At 37.8% G+C, this 19723-nt stretch overlaps 9 protein-coding genes across 9 annotated transcripts; 4 read left to right on the top strand and 5 right to left on the bottom strand.

Moving 5' to 3' along the window:
* Nucleotides 1-2175: 2175 nt before the first annotated feature.
* Nucleotides 2176-4479, bottom strand: C9374_000725 (uncharacterized protein; the record flags this gene model as incomplete). Its single annotated transcript, XM_044697200.1, has 1 exon — nt 2176-4479. The coding sequence occupies one exon, from the start codon at nt 4477-4479 to the stop codon at nt 2176-2178; it is 2304 nt and encodes a 767-aa protein (XP_044552553.1).
* Nucleotides 4480-4688: 209 nt separating this feature from the next.
* Nucleotides 4689-5710, top strand: C9374_000724 (uncharacterized protein; the record flags this gene model as incomplete). The annotated part of the gene is made up of 2 exons (XM_044697189.1): nt 4689-5192; nt 5258-5710. 2 exons carry the CDS (start codon nt 4689-4691, stop codon nt 5708-5710), a joined length of 957 nt encoding a protein of 318 aa, XP_044552552.1.
* A 188-nt stretch (nt 5711-5898) lies between these two features.
* On the bottom strand, nt 5899-8094 carry C9374_000723 (uncharacterized protein; the record flags this gene model as incomplete). The annotated part of the gene is made up of 1 exon (XM_044697178.1): nt 5899-8094. One exon carries the CDS (start codon nt 8092-8094, stop codon nt 5899-5901), a length of 2196 nt encoding a protein of 731 aa, XP_044552551.1.
* Nucleotides 8095-9058: 964 nt separating this feature from the next.
* On the bottom strand, nt 9059-9520 carry C9374_000722 (uncharacterized protein; the record flags this gene model as incomplete). Its single annotated transcript, XM_044697167.1, has 1 exon — nt 9059-9520. The coding sequence occupies one exon, from the start codon at nt 9518-9520 to the stop codon at nt 9059-9061; it is 462 nt and encodes a 153-aa protein (XP_044552550.1).
* Nucleotides 9521-9883: 363 nt separating this feature from the next.
* On the bottom strand, nt 9884-11869 carry C9374_000721 (uncharacterized protein; the record flags this gene model as incomplete). The annotated part of the gene is made up of 1 exon (XM_044697156.1): nt 9884-11869. The coding sequence occupies one exon, from the start codon at nt 11867-11869 to the stop codon at nt 9884-9886; it is 1986 nt and encodes a 661-aa protein (XP_044552549.1).
* A 177-nt stretch (nt 11870-12046) lies between these two features.
* Nucleotides 12047-13369, top strand: C9374_000720 (uncharacterized protein; the record flags this gene model as incomplete). The annotated part of the gene is made up of 1 exon (XM_044697145.1): nt 12047-13369. One exon carries the CDS (start codon nt 12047-12049, stop codon nt 13367-13369), a length of 1323 nt encoding a protein of 440 aa, XP_044552548.1.
* A 213-nt stretch (nt 13370-13582) lies between these two features.
* Nucleotides 13583-14725, bottom strand: C9374_000719 (uncharacterized protein; the record flags this gene model as incomplete). The annotated part of the gene is made up of 1 exon (XM_044697133.1): nt 13583-14725. One exon carries the CDS (start codon nt 14723-14725, stop codon nt 13583-13585), a length of 1143 nt encoding a protein of 380 aa, XP_044552547.1.
* A 622-nt stretch (nt 14726-15347) lies between these two features.
* Nucleotides 15348-16115, top strand: C9374_000718 (uncharacterized protein; the record flags this gene model as incomplete). Its single annotated transcript, XM_044697122.1, has 1 exon — nt 15348-16115. One exon carries the CDS (start codon nt 15348-15350, stop codon nt 16113-16115), a length of 768 nt encoding a protein of 255 aa, XP_044552546.1.
* Nucleotides 16116-16342: 227 nt separating this feature from the next.
* C9374_000717 (uncharacterized protein) lies at nt 16343-19668 on the top strand (the record flags this gene model as incomplete). The annotated part of the gene is made up of 2 exons (XM_044697111.1): nt 16343-16388; nt 16682-19668. The coding sequence occupies 2 exons, from the start codon at nt 16343-16345 to the stop codon at nt 19666-19668; spliced, it is 3033 nt and encodes a 1010-aa protein (XP_044552545.1).
* Nucleotides 19669-19723: the final 55 nt, after the last annotated feature.

The following is a 19723-nucleotide window of genomic DNA, read 5'->3' as shown; positions in this document are numbered from 1 at the left end:
TGTTGTTGAAATCAGGAAAGTGTCACTCTCTGTTGAACAGTGATGTGAAAAAGAAAATTTCATTGCATCGGTGGGAGACTACTGTGCAAACATGATGATTCAGTGAGCACAACTAGTATGAATGTATCATACTCATCGAGCACAATAATCCTATCAAGTTGTAGAAGAATCTGTCAAGTAGGTATGCCGATCTCACTTGACCGTATCACCTTAGGGATCACCTTCGGAACAACTCCCATTCAATGAATTGACTCCATCAATGACTCCAATCATGATCATTGTTGTTATTGTGGACGGTATGATCACCTCAACTCGTTGGAGTGATACTCTTGTCAAGTGAATGTCGAGTTCGGACTTGATCAGCACTCAAAAATTGGTCATTCAGTTTCAATTTCAAGAAACATCCATTCCAAACACTTGATGATGAATACAATTCATGGATGATGATCTGTGGATGGAGTGTATTCAATTCCGAGGTATGAAATTGAAAGACGCATGAATCAATCATTGATGATGATAGTTGTAGAGAAGTGAGAACGAGGCATTTTTTGATGAAATCATCTACCTTCAAACATCCACCCACTACTTCACTGCAACAAGCAAATCAGAACAAGACCATGAACGAGAGATGCACTCCAACGTCATAATCTTCCAATAAAACGAGGTGTTTGGATAAAATTCAACATCACCATCTAGCAATTGAATGGACCACGCAAAATTGTCACTGCGAGAGAGTGCAGATGTCTTCGACATCTTGCAATTCGTCAAAAGGAATAATCATCAATTTGAGAGGGTGCAGATGCCTTCGGCATCTTGCAATTCGTAAAAAGGACGTTGGAATCAATTCATTGAATTGCAGCTGCCTTCGGCATCTTGCAATCCAACGTAAGGAATGTGGTGCGAACGGCTCTCATTGTAAAACACACACTTTGGTTGACCAAGATTTTTTAAAAATTTCTCTGAAAAAAATACCTCAACATCAAATGCAACCGTCATCATCCTCATCATAACAAGTGTCAGTTGGAAGCTCTCACAGCATCACCCACCCAAGAGAGTTTGAAATGATCCTTCATTCACGAGTCATCACTAGGTATCCACTCAGAGTTACCAAAAATGCTGAATTGGTTGCTGTCCTTGAGTGAGGCTCCACTTCTTTTCAAGAGCGATTTGGAAATTTTTTTGAGTGCCGACGCATTTTTCCTACAAGAGAGTTGGAATGTGCAGAAGACTTGAATAAAGATTACTTTAATTTTTTGAACCCAATAATCGGGCAAAATGTTGGCAGAATAAACCAAACCCAAACCCAAGTTTAAATTATGACCAACTTCAAGAGTAACATATCACCTACTTGGACGCACAAAATATTTAACTATTTTCACATTCAACTCGAACGAAACAGCAGCGCCTTACTTCCTTATATCTTAATTGATGGAAATATTCAAGTTTTGATCATTCAACGATAATTTTTGAGGATGGTCAACCACCACAGGACCTGATTTTTTAGTACAAAAATTGGGGTTATCTCGATATCCACTATAACAACAAGAAATCTTTCGCTTAATATCTCCTTCCTCTCTGCGTGGGACTAATTGATATTAAAAACAAGTTATATATTGTTATATTGAATCTTTTTAAAAATCCTACTGAGAGGAATCCAAACCCAATGTGAAAAAGGCTTGAAAACTCCCATTATTGCCTTGACAGGTAACTCATTACAACACGAAGTAGAAGAACTCGAAAGAGCAGGAGTGGACAAAGTTTTGTTTAAACCAATTACAAGGCCAGAATTGTTGTCTGTTTTGAATCAGTTGCTTCCATAAGCAGGGGGTTCTGGAGGACCAACTTGTTTTTCTATAACCGATGTTCCTTTTGCTCGAAATTGTGTGTGTACAAGGAATTTGTAATCTAACCCAACAAAATTATACAATTCACTGTTAGTCATTTTGTCGAGGAGTGTCAGAAAAGAAACATGTTTGCGATGTAAAAATGCATGGATGTTTGTTGAAATATTCAAAGGAAGAAATGCAAGCAAGTACAGAACATCTCAACTCAACCATACTGGAGTGATGAACAACCTCAAGAATGAAACAGTAGGAATTAATTTGGGATGGCAATTAGGACAATGATAAATGCCCACATTTCCTCGTATTGTTGACACTTCTTTAATGATCCATTTTACAGTTCTTTTTCACATTTAACATGAAACCCTTCAATGAAGCTCATGATTCTAAAACCAGGCCCTTTTTTGATACCTGCTTCACTTAACTCTTCCATTCCAATTTTAAGAAAACCAAAACCATCAAATTCTTGCTCCCTTACATAATCGATCAACCGGTTTCTCTCATCATCAGTGACCTCCAGCTTACATTTTTCAAGAAAACTAACCAAGCCTTTACGATCCAAGTTTTGAACATCCACATTCATCAATTCTTCTTCTTGTGTATGATCATTCTTGGTTGATTTTACTGTTTCGGAGAGGAACACAGTTTCTGAGGGCAATTCAAGGATTTCTTGAACAATACCATCACCAAATACCTCCCTTCTCAAAGATTCAAAATCAACGGTTCTAAGATATGTCAAGGTTGCAATGAAATCACCTTTAAAGGCGTTCCTGCTGGTGAAGTTGAAATCTGGTCCAAAGTAGGTAATAACAAGTTCCATCTGATTAAACAATTCTAACCTTTCGTTCTTCTTTTTGAGCCAAAATGCAACAATTCTTTCTCTCAATAAATTTTTGAGCTTTTCAACAAGATCATTTCGCTTTTCAATGGTCTCTCGAAGTCTTGTTTCATTTGCTTTGATGGCTTGCTCTAACTCCTCGACAGTCTTAATATCGCTTGTCATCTTTTGAACATAAGCGTCCCTTGCTGCCTTTGCGGAGTTAAACAGTTGTTCATATCCTTCTTTTTCGTTTAGCTTTTTGGGGATCAGTTTTTTCAAAATTTCTTGGATTCTCATACTGTTTTCCAAGACGTGTCGTTTTTGTTGTCTTAATTCCACGTCAAAATCTGCCTTCTGGCTCCATGTAATAGAATAATTCTTATGATAGACGCCCTTGCTTGGATTGTGCTTTTCTTTTGGTTTAAAAACTCCATTTTGGAAGTGTTCGACAGCTTCAACAGGATTTTCAGAAAAAGTGTCAAATCTGAGATCATAATTGACAGAAATCATTCGTAGTAAATAATTCCAATCTCTGTAGCTTAAATGTCCAACCACAACTTTTTCTGAAGTATCCAACAAATTCAACTCGCTTTTTAGAAGAGAAATTTCTCCATCTATCTCCTCCATTCTGGATTGATAGGTCGCCATTTCCTTTTCTTTGTCTTTGGTTAGAGCTTTGAGAGCAGTTTCGTACGCTTTCTTTCTTCGAGAAAAGTCAACAGTATCTTTTTGTAAAGAACTTTCTAAATTAGAGATTTCCTTTTCCACTTCCTCCTTTTCGTACTTGACCATTAGTACCTTCTTAAAGTGGTCGTTATAAGCTTCTCCTTCATCCTTGAGTTGAATAGTATGTTCTTGCAATGATTTCACTGCCCTACGATACTTTTCATCATTCTTGAATTCAAATTGGAATTGAGACTTATCAATAAGGTTTTGTACATCAATTTTGTCAAGAACTGCTCTTCTTGTTTCTTGGACATTTTCTTCATTCATAATGACAACGTTATCCTGATTGTCCATCATGACCTTTAACAATCGACAAATCTCACTATCTCGTTCATACACTTTCTGTTGCTTTAAAATTTCTTGCATCAAAAATTCCTTCTTTTCTTCGGGAGTACAGTGGATCAGACCGGCATGATGATGTAATCTGTTAAATAAGAAAATGACTGACTTGAATGCTTCATCATCGAAATCTCTCAGTACATTCGAAACAATAGCCAAATTGGTTTGAATTCCAGCTCCTTTTGTAAAGAATTCGTTCGCATTGAACATCACAACAATGGCAGCAATTCCTTGAGATTCGAGAATTGTTTGTTTAAAGCTAATTTTTGAAGTAATACATTCTTCAATTGGTCTGTTATCGAATGAACCAGGACAGTCACAAACATAAAGCATGGGAAAACCGTCAATTTCATACGCTTGACAAAACAAGGTTTCAGAACTACCTGTCATTCCAACTTTTGGAAAATCAGCACTACTGGTACCTGCAGGCACTGAAGGTTGGACATGTACTCCTGAATATCTAAATTGAACTTGTCTGGAGATCAACGCACAACAGAAGGTGGATTTTCCAACACCAGTATCACCCAAGAGTAAAACAAGCTTTTTGTCTTTCATACTCTTTGCTTGGTCGTGTGAATAAGCTAAACCATCGACTAACTTTTTGACATTGAGATCTTTTCCATATGCTACAGATACCTTTCGTTTTTTAGCTTCATTGACCACAGGTCTCTCCTCTTCTGTATTGTTGTCGTTGGTGGGTGAATCGCCACCAGCAAACATTCTTGAAATGGATTGAGTAACTTTGCTCAACATGTTGTGAATTTTTTTTGTTGTTTTGAGAGACAACAAGCGTGATGGCGTTGCAGATTTATAGATGTTTGGGTGCGTCTTGCTGCATCGTGATGCTGCATGCTGCTGCACGTCAATCAACAATGAAAGTCTAAAATGGTCTTTCCAATCATTTTATTTGCACGCTGCGTCAGAGTTTACCAAGTCTTTTCGTATTCCCACACACAAGAAAAATGAGTCACCAGAAACTGCAAGTCCATTTAAACCTCCCCACAGCAAACATTACGTTTACAAGTGGACTTACAATGAGATCACAAAAGTCCATTAATATTCAACCTACAAGCAAACGGATCCCAAGTCAAGAAGTTAAAACAAAGACGGACAAAATCATCAACCGAATCAGTGACACAAACTCTGACCCGTTGAAATATTTGAAAACTCTCAATTTGCAACATTATCAAGACCTTGGATGGGAAGAAGACAATTCTGAATTAGTGTTTCCCAAAATTGAAGAAATGGTTATCACACACAACTCTCAAGAAATACAATGCTCTCAACCAAAATCTGACAATGCGCATCTCAATTTTTACGTGATCCGATTGGAAATGGACGTCTCTTCTGTTGAGAAAGTTGTTTGTCTGTTCACTTGTCGTTACAACATTGTCTCTGCAAGGGATTTGAACGAGTCAAACTTGGGAATCATCGTGTTCAAATTAAGAGAAACAAGAATTGGCATGGTATGTTGTCCAACCATTCAACATTTTTTCATCTTGACTAACCTAATACAATTACACAAAAGCAGAGAAGAAACCCTCAGAATAACATGACTCTATACGAAAAAGTATTGTCCAATCCATTCCAACGAGTTGTACTTGGTCTTGTTAACATTTGGAGAAGTTCGACAGATGAAGGACATCTCTTTTGGCTACCATCACCTCCTGCAAGCGGAATCTACATCACTGAAGGAGATATTTTGATCTTTAGAAATAATTCAGGAGTTTTATTTGACAAAGCAGAGTTTGTTACTGGCATCAATATTAAGAAGGAGTCAGTGCATAGCCAAGGTGATTACGTATACCTGCAAATACCAAACATCGAACCAGGGGCATGCTCACTCATCTTGAGTAACGGGTGTGAATCGACTGTGGCAGAACCAATTGCGTTGTACAAATTAAAGAGTTGTGACACTGTATTAACACCAGGATCAAGCAACTTTGAACAGTGTTTTTCGGAAGTTCTTTACTCGGGTCAATAACAACATTAAATTATTTAGTATTTCACCCCAACGTTTTTCTAAAAATCATGAATTTGAGAGGATATATTACACAATGAATTTTATCATGATGCTTTACAAACATTCTAAACTCTTAGAAAAACAAAACAACATCAAAACTGGCCAAAGAAATGTTGGAAAGAATCACCAAACTGTCATGACGTTGTTGTTCAATTCAGCACGTGCTGATCTACTTGTAAATCCACTCCACAATAATACTTGCAATAGTCATACAAAATTTTGGCTAAAAAATTATTCCCAAACGAAGGCATGGCATAACCTCTCTCTTTCGCTTCATGAATGGCTTTCAAAATTCCATTATAATTATCAAGACACAACTTCTTGGCTGAAAGTGGATTTGTAAAGATAATCTTCTTGTTTAAAAAACCACCTAAATTAGAGGTTCGAGCTTCTACGTATCGAGTTCGGTTCTTATCGACCATGGTTGAAATTCTACTACCCACAAATGGACACTTGATCAAGTCTTTGATTTCTTCCGTTTTCACAAAATCGCTCGACTTGAACAGAAAGGCATTTTCAACCATTCTGTCCCCTAAAAATTGAGATTTGCTTGAAAACACAAACTGTACACCTCTCAAAGAAAACATGGGATCAAAGTCGAATTTCGCTGTCATTAAGGCACCTGGATATTTTTGAGTACTGCTTGATGCATTGATTGGAGTGTAGTAATGCCATTCTACATTTTTGAAACAATATTCGAGATGGGTATCATAGTGGGTGGATTTAACAACTTGTCCTAATGGATGATCAATGTAGCCAATAATTTTCGAATTTCTCAATTGTAAATTTCCTACCGAATGGTCTTCATCAGAATTCCACTGAATGACATTTGGCATATTCGAATACGTCACATACCAATCGTTGGTATGCTCATGACACATCCAGTTCGTAAACGTCCAATCAGAGTCAATTACATGCTTAATATTCAAATCTTCATCCTTAAATTTGTATTCTCGGAATGCCCTCTCATTCTTATCCTTCTTTCGTTTATAAATTTCCAACACATATTTTGGAATGCAATGATTCTTAATACCTCTTTCAAACCATTTCTTCATCTTCTTGCGTTGTTTGTATTCAAAGAGAGAAAACCAGTCCCCGAGTTCAATCAAGAACATGTTGCATAATAGTTTGATTTCATCTAACAAACCCACTTGTTGACATCCAAGTTGAGAAGAGGCTTGCAATGTTCTGGGAGAGCTCACATTAGAGGCTGCAATGTCATCGCTATTCAACAAGATTGATCTAGGTTGTTCACACTTAATCATTTGTTCCTCTAAAAAGTCTTTTAAATATTCATGCTTGAAAAGTCGTTGCTTTTTCAATAAGGATGGTAAATATTTCAAATAGAACCATTGATAGGAATTGCCATGTTTTTGTAACGCTTCATTTCGTAACTTTTCAAACTCTACAATTTCAAAAGGCAATTTCAAATGGACCAATGCTCGACAAAAGACATCGAGGCGAGTGTAGACATCTTCTACCGACTTAAAAACTCTGGGAGGTACTTTTTCAAGAACTGGATCGTAGAACAACTCGACAAACATCATTTTGATTTCCATTTCACTTCCCAATTTTGCAGTGTCTTCAGCAAAGGTCAGGAAACGAGTTTTCATATAATCAATCCATTGAAGTTCCATTTCTTCGCTTATTTGAGAGGTCGATTTAAGATCATCGCTACTCTTTCCATAACCTGTCGTTGGAGTGGAGCAATAAGAAGTCTTATCTGTCGTGGTGGTACTTGTTGTATTCATGGATAAAGTCGACGTTGAGAAGGATGATGAAGAGCCAGTCCAAACATCATTGGCTCCAGTAGCACTTGCAGTTGAACTTCTCTCCGATGGAAACATTCCTCCCAACGATGAATCATACATTAAGGCAGTGCTAGATCCATTGAGAGTCATGGTTTCCGAACACTCACTCAAGCACTCGCAATATCCATTCGCATTCGTCAAGTTCCATTGATAAAAGGCATTACAAAAGTACTCTCGATCTTGGGCAGTCATGGAATAATGTGAGCCAGGAGAAGTCACATTTAAATAGTGGTTATTGTTGTTGTTATTCCCAAGATGATTCGAACCACTGGTGGATTGAGGGGAGCCGTGATTATTAAAGGAAGTATGTTTTCCAGTGCTTGAACCAGCACTCGACGGATGAAAATACAACGTATTGGCAATGGAGGAGTTTCCAGCAAGAATATGAATTTTCGGATTGAGGAGAATGGTTACTGGCAAACAAACCACAGAAATGGCCGACGAAGAGGAATTTGAGGTCGATGAGTTCGTTGGGGAGTTTCTTGGCGAGGAAGTTGTTTTTTTAGAAGTTGAAGAAGAAGTACTCTTTCTCATTTTCAAAATACAGGAAGATCAAATGAGTGACTCTAGAGCTTAAGGTCTGATGTGTCGTTCTGAATTTGGTAGTTCAGTAAGAATAATCGAAAAAGTGAATGATGTTGAAGACCAGTGGTTTAGAGAGAGTTCAGTAATAGAGATCAGTTGGTAGTTACAAGTAGAGTGGATGAGGATAGAAGCAACCAATAGTCGTTGTGATTGTTTTTTAAAATGGTGTTGATGATGTTGGTATGGACATCAGTTCTGACTAATACATAACTCTTATTCGTGAAAAAGTCACTTGTCGCGAAATTCAAATCATTTGTAGATCCACACATGACAGGTAGCAGTATCATTATAGTCTTTGCAAAGTGTTGAAGTTGAAACTTTTTGGGATCCAAAGAACTGTCATGAACGGCACCTAGGTTTGTTTTTAGAATGCAGTGTTCTAAAAATGTAAAGATGGAAGAAAAGGCAATGGCATGAAAAAGCGTGCTTTTGGGATCATCTCAGGGTTTGAGAGCAGAAACTCTGAACTCGCTCTCCTTGTGTTTTAGAAAGAGTTGTCCGCTAATAATGTGCGTATAGATCTAACTTGCAAAATCCTTTTCTTTCAATATTGGAGCCATTCATTCGCGGCTTTCTGTCTGTTTCTATTTGTGGAATTCATCACCCTGTCTTTCTCTCTTGTCAATCACAAAGAGAGAAAGAGATGGATCCTCAAGCACGTCTGTGAAATCATCACCAAGATCACAGAGAATAAACGTGAGATCGAGACGGCTCTGGAGCGATGGAGTTCCCTTGATGCTGTGGTAGAGCTCACAAATGAGAGTGCGTGTAAAACTAAAATGTTAATGTTGATTCCGATCATCATCAATTTAATGATAAATAAATATTATTTGATCATGATCAAATAATCAAAACGTTGATCATTGATGATTCCGATCATCACATTTTTTGATACTGTACATTCAATAATGGCTTATTGTTCCTTCACTGGAGGCTCATGAGTCTCCTTGGTTTCAACGTGCTTGAGTTGAACATTGGAATGCAACAATTCGTTTTGCAAACTCTTCTTCTTTTCACCAGTTTCCTTCTTGGCTTCTTGGAGCTTTTCAAATTCCTTCTCCTTCTCTTTCAATTCGTCAAATACGGAGCCTTGCATCTTTTCCTTTTGTTCCTTCTTGGCTTCTTGAGTCTTTTCAAATTCCTTCTCCTTTTCCTTCAATTCATCGAATACAGTACCTTGCATCTTTTCCTTGGTTTCCTTCTTGGCTTCTTGGGTCTTTTCAAACTCCTTTTCTTTCTCTTTCAATTCGTCGAATACAGTACCTTGCATCTTTTCTTTGGTTTCCTTCTTGGCTTCTTGAGTTTGTTCAAATTCCTTTTCCTTCTTCAAGACTTCATCAAGGACAGCTTGTGGAACGTGTTGGTGTTCAGACATTTTGTTGTTGATCAGAGCAGTAGAACTGTGAGATGAGAGAGATGTGATGAGTTTTTTTTTGATCTTAAGCCGTGTGAAGAATGATTGACAGAGTGAATACAACCTGTGAGGTTTTGACTCGAGGTTTTGAGTCTTCACTAACCAGTGATGACGACACCAATTCAACAGGCCCAAATAAAGACAATGTTTGAAGTGTGATGGAGTTGACAACTTGCAGCAAGTGATTGGTCAAGTGCTTGATTGTCAATCAACCTGGTTTGAAAAAATAATGATTGGTGATGCCTATGAAACAAAACCAAAGTCAAATCGAATTGTGGCACGATCTTAACAACAAATGGTGGCAATTCTTGAGAATACTACCATTTATTTGCCTTCATATTCTTCCTTCTTTGTGGCTAAAACCTTGGCTAAAAACATGAAATTCTTGTCTGTTTTTTCTTCTTCGATTTTTGTCTTCAAGTTTACAATTTCATCGTACACGGATCGTCCATGGCGTGTTTTCAGTAAGGCAGACACAATATAAGGTGCTTTCTTTTCGAAAATGTATTGCTTGCATTTACCCTTCACAACTTCAAAGGCCATGTCACAAAATCCTCCCTCCTTGCTCTCCATGATTGCATACGAGAGAGTAGTCTTGGTGAGTGCATGTGAGAAATCAATGCTGCCTTCCTTTTGATTTTGCATGAGATCTTTCAATTTTTTGGCAACATTTTCAAAGTCCTTATTCTGTGGATAGAGAGTGGCAGCCTCCTTCAAGATGCCATGTCCATGCTGGTTGGTCAATAATTCATTCATGTTTTCACAAATGGCTGTTGCAAGAGAAGGTCCAAAAGAAAGTAATAATTCATGTCGAATCTTATCTTGTCCCTTCTTACTGAGAGCTCCATCCTTCAATAACTCCTTTCTGAGCTCCAAATGATCAAATAATTTAATGCCTTCACTGTTACAAAGGCACTTGGAATTTCCAGTCAGGAGGTAAAGAATTGGTCGACTGGCTTGAGCATGAACAAATAACTCAGATAAAATTTTTCTGAAATGTTTCAGAATTTTCTGGTTCAGTAAAACAGTATCATCAATGCATTTAAACAAGTATGAGATGACCACAGATCCAAAGTTGTCCTGAGCAGCTAAAACGGCCAATGAATTGTGAGGATCATTGTTGATGAGATCGTCCTCCTTGGTTTTGTCTTCGGTGGCGTTTTCACCCTCTCCTGCAGCATTGGCTTCCTCTGCCGATGCAACATCGACTTTGGATCGTGACAATGCTCTCACAATCATCTTTCTTTCCTTTTCATTAGCATACGAAATACAGAGAAGAGAGATTTTACAACCTAACAATGTGTGAAGAATGAGAGGAATGGCGTTACACTCAATCAAGTCGTAGAGTGTGAATTTGACATGGGAATTTTCACCACATTCAAAAATGTCAATTATGAGTTTTTGGACAATTGTCAAATCGATTAATCTCTTTTGAATTGCTGTTTGCACAATGGCGTTCAACTCTGAAACAATGAGTGATTTTGCTCCTTCCTTATTTGAAGAAATTGAATCCTTCAGTGAGTCGTTCATCTTACTTTCTTCGGTGGTCCACAAAAATTCTGATCCATAAAATTCCTGTACGAAAAATCTCTTTTCAGTATAATTCCATAATCGAGTATAACAATAGTCAAGAACTTCACCCGAGAATCGTTGTTGAATCATGGTCTTCATATTTCCAAAGAATACTTCCTTGTAGAATTCTAATCTTTCCTTGTCGTCCTTAATCTTGAGAGCGTGATATTTCATTACCTTCTTGACCAATTGGTGTCCATAAATATTGGCTGACAAGACACGAAGATCGTTCTTAATTTCATTCACTACCAATTTCCGTTGTGAGTCGGTACCATACTTGAGAATGGCTTGCAATAAACGACTCATATCCGAACGCAATGAAACACTACTGATACTTCCTTGAAGATGATGGAGTACCTCTTCAAGAATGTCAGTTTTTTGCTTTCTCTTCTTTTTACCCAACTTGAGAAATTCATCCAGTGCTCTCTTTGCCATTACATTACTATCTTCCTTGTTTTTTCTTTTTTTATATTCAGCAATTCCACCACTTCCCGACATTCCATACGGATTCGTGGTTGTTTTTGCATCTTCTCGTTCAGAGTGTAAACGTTTTACAGCCTCATTCTTCTTCTTGTTGTTGTCCTTATTCCTTCCTGTGTTGTTATTTTTACCAGATTGATGTTGTTTTTGTGATGACGATGATGGCTTGGATGAGTTATTTCTGAATCTTGAACCCGATGATGATGAATTTTGCCTTTTGTGAGTGCTGCCAGACGAAGAAGAAGTGTTTTTGTTCATTTTTTTCTAACATCAAATTTTTATTTGAATTTCAATCATTCCTTTTTTAAAATGTAAAACAATTCAGCACACTGGACCATTCCAAATGAACAACACTGCCTCTTGATTAATGAAATGTTTCTCTGTTTCGTGCAAACAAAATCGTTACAAATTCCTCTATTTAATCCCAACAAAAAAATGAGTAAACGCAAAATCATTCATGATGAAGAAGCAGAAGAGGAGGGTGATACCATTTCCGTTTCATCCAACGACTTGTCGAATGGAGAATTGAGTAAGGATGATAACTCCGAGAATGAAACAAGCACCGTTGTTATTACTACTCCGTATGCACGTGATTCAAAGAAAACAAAAATCAATCATCACAACAGTTCATCAACACCTTCTTCTTCTTCTTCTTCGTTAGTTCTTCAATCTAGCGGTTATAAAGAAAAAAGAACTACTCCTTCTTCAAAATCACAGACGACCATCAACAACAATTCAAAATCTTCATCCGTAACGAAAACTAAGCCTTCTTCTTCACCAAGTGGATCCAAATCCGCAACAAGTACTCCGAAAACACCGACCACACACAAGAACGTCACAAGCAATGCAGCAAGCAGCACGCTCTCCAAAGCAACTCCATCAAGCAGTTCTCATCATCATGGGAAATCATCGAGCAGTAAAGATAAAACACCAAAATCTGCCTCGTCTTTCTCCACGAAACACCAGAGTGATTTGATCAACCTCTCTCCAGCCAGTATTCATAGTTCAGACGATGAAGAATTCAATGAAAATGCTGATAACAAATTGACCATTGGAGAAATAATCACTCCTCCAGTGGTAGAATTCTCTAAAAACAAAATTCACACCTATTTTCCATACAAATTTTCAACAATTGAGGATTTTGAGAAGGTAGTGAAATGCATTGAAGAAAAATATAATGAGCTAAATATTTACGTGAAAGCACCTGATCTCAAAGTCATTAAGGATTGGCAAAATCATTTAAAAAATCAGAAATTGATCATTGCTGCTAGGGTTGTCCGAAAAGAAAAATCAAGAGATGACAATACTTTTAACATTGAACAGGAAGATAAAGATTTCAAAACTATCAACAGATTAATGTATAGACTCAGAAACATTCTTATTAACCATGAAAACCATGATACAACAGACATCTCCAGATTAACCTCGTGTGTTAAAGAGCGGACCGAAAGAAAAAAACAGGAAGAAGAAGAGGAACGTATTTTACAAAAAGAACACAATGAATTGCAGTCAAAATCGGAAGCAGACCAAAAGAAATTCTTCATTAAGAGGGAAGGCCCTGTTCAAGGTCTCAAGGAATACTATGAATGGTCATCAACTCTTGCTTTGGGAGCACATTTGTCAACCATTGCCCATACACATGACAGGCAATTTAGTGTGGTTGATAAATTGTCGCCGTTCGTTGCTACTGCACGAAGAAATACAACAACCACCACCGACGACGATGAGGATGATATTTTAAATCAAGACATTTTGTAATTGACAATAGGATAATGGTTGCTTGATTAAGATAAGTCTGGTTGTGACAAACGGGCCACATTCTTGGCTGAATGAAACTGGTATGTCAGCGAGACATAATTTTGATATAAAAGACCCTTGAATTAGGTTGAGATTTAATAATATGGTGATTGAGAGATTTGATATGGTAGTCGTGGTGTTATGAAAGGGAAGGATTTTTGTTACATCTAGAAATTAAAGCTTCTTGTAGTTGACATCCATGAAATAATCAGCCTTTCTACGCCATCTCAAAAGTGGTTCTAATGCAGCATCATGTAAGAATACTGGTGTCATTCCCAAGTCTTCAAATCTAATGACATTTTCAGCCTTCTCTTTTGGAAGAACATGATCGAAACTCATTCTGATTGGATAATCAGATGTCCATCCAGGAGTCCATGTATATTCATTGATTTTACCAACAATACTACCAATAAATTCTGGAATCATGAGCTTACCACCTGGTTCTTCATCAATAATCTTGGCAATAATGTCAACAAGTTCCGAGTAAGTGTATTGTCTTGGACCGGCCAATTCAACAACCTTTCCAATAGTTCTACTATTTAACACTGCTCTAGCAACAGCGTGAGCAATATCTCCAACAAATACAGGTTGAACTTTGGCGAGACCTTTCTGTGTGAGAGGAACCATTGGGAAAATTCTAATTTGTTTGGCAATCAAATTCAAGAAACCATCTTCAGTTCCGTAGGCATTTGCCGAACGAACAATTGTTGTTTGTTCAAAGTTTGACTTGGCAGCCTCCTCAGCAAGTGCCTTTTGTTTCCAATATTCAGACTCTGAGTTTTTATCAGCGTTCAAAAAAGACATTTGAATGAACCTGTCAACATTAGTTTCTTTACAGGCTTTAGAAATAATTTCTGCTGATTCAACATTGGAGTTGTACATGGTTACATTGTCGAAAATTCTCTTATGATCACGTCCGATACAATTAACAACAACGTTTGAACGTGCACAAATATCAAGAATTGAGTCATATCTCTTCAGGTCAAATCTCATTGCAACCACTTGACCAACATCACCCATGACTCTATGATTCATCACTTCAAACTCACTTCTTCTGAAAGGAGTAATCACCTGATAACCGGCATCCGCTAAAGCGGCCACAATATATCTACCCACAAATCCAGTACATCCGAACACAGTAGCAACAGGATAATTTGTATGAGGATTAATACCAGCAGCCTGTCTGAATGAATCTACTTTTTGTCTACCAAATCTCTTCGTGATGGTATTTGTTTTGATGGAAGAAATTTGTTGCAGTGATGATGATGAAGCTTTACGCAACGATGAAGAAGCAAAGGACAAGGATTTGATGCTCATTTTTTGCAGAATTTAAAAAAAAAAATTTGCAAGCAATGTAAATCGATGTTAAATAATTAGACAAGGATGAAATAGAATGAAACAACCCGAAAGCGTTGTTGCAAGATCAAGTCTTTAAAGACTTGAACGCCGCTAGCTTTAGGCTCCAGCTATGGAAAAAACGAAATTTTATTAACATATAATACCATGGTAATTGGAGAAACATGCCCATTCGTTCATGGTAGACAAACTCATCTGTTTAATGGACTACATAGTCCATTTCTCTCAGTGCATCATGATGCGTAAAATTAATATTTATACTTCAAGAAGGTAATCAAAAAATCAAAGTTTGGAAAGAGAGATTTCAATATTTGGAAACAATTCCGTTACGCTTTGGAAATTGCAAATTTGCTAATACTGTAAAAAAAATTCAACAAAACCATCAAGCCTCAATCACTCGAGTGTGTGGGTTGGACCTTCATTGATTGAGAAAGGCTTTGAATCACTTCATCATACTTGTTCATTGGTGCATAACCACAGTAACGAAAACAACAACAACCTCAGGGCATACCCAAGTCCTCAATTCCATCATCATCTTTAACTACCTTGTGTCTATTTAATTCTACAAGAGCTCCACTGAAGAATGGTCTATCTATCGGACGGAAATGGACGGGATGGTTTCATCTTTCTAGGTCCTCATGAGAGATATGGAGCCTATGGCAAAATTGTTCGTCAAATTCATGGTGATCAACAACAAATACGACATAATGAAATGTGGGATAGACTCGATAAGAAGGTCAAGGATTCTTCGAGTTTAAGGGAAACTCACTATCGTTTGGCACCAAGTACCAGTAAGGTGCATGGAGCTCCTTCCGAAGTTGCCGACCACAAGTATTTGACAACAAACTCATCCACTAACAGAGTACTCAACACAGCATCATCCCAATTACCTAAAAGGAGAACAGTCTCAGATGTTCCTCGGAAAATTCCAAACTATCAAGGTCACATCCCTGGAACGCACGACGTTATTGGTGCCAGTCCTTTCTCGAGCAAATTCGAAGAAAAACTACTGAACTCGTTCGAGTTTCATGCAAACACCCTAGGTGGAGGATTGAATGGGTCTCTCTCTTTACCTTCCTTAAATAACAACAAGCGATCTTTGAATGTGTCGGAAACATCATTCACAAACCTTCCAGACAACGAGCCGACCCATACCTTCATCTCAAGACAACCACAACATTCCAAACAAGAAACATCGTTTAGAGTTGCTCCCTCCACGAAAAGTTTTTCAAAATTCGTATCACCCATGAGGACACGAAAAGAGAATCACCATCATGCTGCTTCGTATTCGGGACATGTGCCGTCATCCACACGTGCCAACCAAATTTTCAATGCCTCTCAAAAGCATTAAGTGTTGACTCTCTGCTACACGGAACCTTAATAAAATTGCAAATCCTTCGCTCAAGCAACATGTACATGACAACCACTCACCATAAATGGCATCGTTGCCTTGCTGGAAAGGCTGTTGTAACGTTTTTGCACACCAAAAAAATTTTCATTTTTTTCAATCCAGCCGCTCCTACCGGTTTTTCGATCTTGTGTTTTTACACTCACCACTCTCTCTGAAACTAGTCGAAAATGGATATGCGTGGATTGTCTGTGTTTATTTCCGACATTAGAAAATGTTTGTATTCTTGGATTTTGAAATATTAATTAACAAAATGTTGTTCTTTTTTTTGCTCTGACTTTTGTTGGAATAACAAATGTATTGTCATCGTCATCATCTCTTGCTCATCAATCGGTTTTTGCTCTACAATATCTACCCTAATTGTACGATTCTTATATCCATCCTAAAACCCACGATAACATGCCCAACAACTCGGTACAATGATACAACAACAATATTGTTGAAAACAAATCCATCATCATAACACCATACAACTCACTTCTTGAATCACAACAACAACAACCTAACAGCAACTACAAAGGAAGAAGAACAATCCAAAGTTGAAAAAGAATTGGCCAAGATCAGAGGTAAATTCAAGAATGGAGCTTCTCTCAAAGGATACGATCGTAAGAAATATATCTGTAAATTGCTCTATATTTACATGCTTGGCTATGAAATTGAGTTCGGTCACATTGAAGCAGTGAACTTGTTGGCTTCACCAAATTACTCTGAGAAACATATGGGATATCTTGCTTGTTCATTGTTGTTGAATGAGAACCATGAAATGGTAACACTCATCACACAATGTATGAAAAACGATTTGAATAGCAAGAATCCAAATGATCAATGTTTGGCTCTCACTGCCATTGCCAACATTGGTGGTAAAGAGCAAGCAGAAGCTCTCGCTCATGATGTACAAAAATTGCTCATCTCCAATGAAACTAAACTTACTGTGAGAAAGAAGGCTGCTCTCACTCTCTTGAACTTGTACAGAAAATATCCAGAAAGTTTACCACCAGACACATGGTCCGAGAAGGTCATTGCTCTCATCAATGGAAGAGATCTCGGTGTGATTACAAGTGTCATGAGTTTGATTTTGGGTCTTGCTGAAAAGAATCCAGAAGCCTATCATGATGCCGTCTCAAAGACTGCTCGTCTCTTGATGAAATTGGTGTTAAATAGAGAGTATTCTACTTCATATTTGTACTACAAGATTGCAGCTCCATGGTTGCAAGTCAAGGCATTCCAATTGCTTCAATATTATCCAGCACCAGAGGATAAGGCTATTTACGATTCAATTATTCAAGCAATCGAAAAAGTTGTTCAAATTGCAAAGAAATCAAAGGAAACAGCATCCAAGAGCGTGAGTCAAATCAATGCAGCACACAGTGTTCTCTTTGAAGCTTTGAATGTTGCTATTCACTACGATTCCGCAAAAACAATTTTGGTTACATCATGTGGAATGTTAACAAAATATTTGAAGGATAGAGAGACCAATTTACGTTATTTGGCTCTTGATACTCTCTCTCGTATGGCTTATTCTCAATTTGATGAAGTTTTGGCTACAATCAGAAAGGAACAAGATACAATTTTGCTTGCTTTGAAGGATCCTGATATCAGTATTAGAAGAAGAGCTCTTGACTTGCTATACAGCATGTGTAACAGAGACAATGCTGGAGAAATTGTTGGTGAATTGTTAAACTATTTACCACTTTCTGATTATGCTATCAGAGAAGAATTAGTTTTGAAGATTGCCATCTTGGCTGAAAAGTTCTCTGTTGACCTTACTTGGTATGTCGATGTTGTTCTCAACTTGATTTCTCAAGCTGGAGACTTTGTTGCTGATGACATTTGGCACAGAGTCATCCAAATTGTGACCAACAAGGGAGAGGAATTGCAAAAATATACTGCTCAAACAGTATTCAGTGCAGTTTCATCACCTGCAGCTCACGAAACATGCGTCAAGGTTTCTGGATACATTTTTGGTGAATTTGGTGACTTGATTGATGAGAATCCACAAACTGATTCCAATGCTCAATATGAATTGTTGTTGTCCAAGTTTAACTTGTGCTCAACAGTCACAAAGTGCCATCTTTTTAACGCTTTCATGAAATTGTACAACTTGTACCCAGACAACCAAACTCTCCGTGATCAAATTAAGGATGTTTTCGAGAAGCATACCAATTCATTTGATGCTGAATTGCAACAACGTGCTGCTGAATATCTTGCTCTCATTAACACTGGAGACGAAAATCTTATCCAAGCAGTCATGGAAAATATGCCAATGTATCCAGAACGTGACTCTCAAGTCATTAAGAGATTGATGGAAAAGGAAGCAGCCAAGAAACGTGGTGCTGGTTCTGGACAAAAGGGTGAGAATGGAGAAGAGGAAGAAGAGGAAGAGATTCAAGAAACAAAACCTGTTCCAACTAAACAATCTGATGATTTGTTAGACATGCTTGACATGGGAGGTTCCACCACCACAGGTAACACTGGTTATGACATGAATGATATTCTTTCAGGCTTTGGTACTGGAAACGTTTCTCAACCACCACAACAAACACACAGTATTGACGATATTTTGGGAGGATTTGGACCAACATCTACCACAACACAACCACCAGTCAGCACTGGAGGTGATCTTTTTGGAGGAGTCAATATTGCTGCTCAAGCTGCAAATCTTGGTAAGCAAAAGAAGGAACAACGAGATCAAACCGGATTCAACTTTGATGATGTGGTCATGGCTAACAAGGATAATGCCCTCGAACAAAATGAACAAGTTCACCAAGACGCTGCTGTTAAACATCAACAATTGTTAAAGTCAGCTGAAGGTGTTGCAATTGAAGATGAACACTTGCAAGTCAAGATTAAGACTGAGTATCACGGTTGTAAAGGAAGAATTATTCTTCTCTATGGTAACAAGACCACCAACCCATTGACTCAATTCCGAGTTCACATTCTTGTTCCAAAGGAATTGGAAGCACAAATTTCTAAGCCTCCACCAATGATTTCTCCAAAGACACAAGTTCAACAATATGTTGACATTGTTGCTAAGGCTCCATTCAGCGAATTGACTGATCTGGATTTATACTTTGAGGCTAATCGTAGATATTACAGATTTAACATCAAGTTACCAATTGTTCCTCACAAGTTCATGGAACCTTATACAATTGCTGATGCTGATTCCTTCTTTAGACAATGGCATCAAATTCCAAAGGACACTCCACAAGAACAACAAAAGATCTTCCCATGCACACCCAGATATTCTGACTCTACTTCATGTGCTAAGGTGTTGTCGGAGGGATTCAATTTTGCTATTTTACAAGGTATTGATAATCCAAGCAATGTGGTCGCTGCTGCTTCCTTCTTCTATGATCCTGTGGGTAAAGTCAACGTGTTGTTACGTCTCGAATACAATGCTCAAAGACAAGCATTCAGATTGACCGTCAAGGCTGCAGATACTACCATTGCTAACCAAGTATTCCAATATGTCTTGCAAGAACTCACATCCCAATAATTTAACCAGTCAGTCGATGTCATGTTGTCTCTCCGTTCAGTAAATTTCTAAGTTT

This window comes from Naegleria lovaniensis (assembly GCF_003324165.1).
Source record: "Naegleria lovaniensis strain ATCC 30569 chromosome Unknown tig010, whole genome shotgun sequence".
NCBI lineage: Eukaryota > Heterolobosea > Eutetramitea > Acrasida > Naegleriidae > Naegleria > Naegleria lovaniensis.
This window is presented reverse-complemented; position numbering and strand designations above follow the sequence as displayed.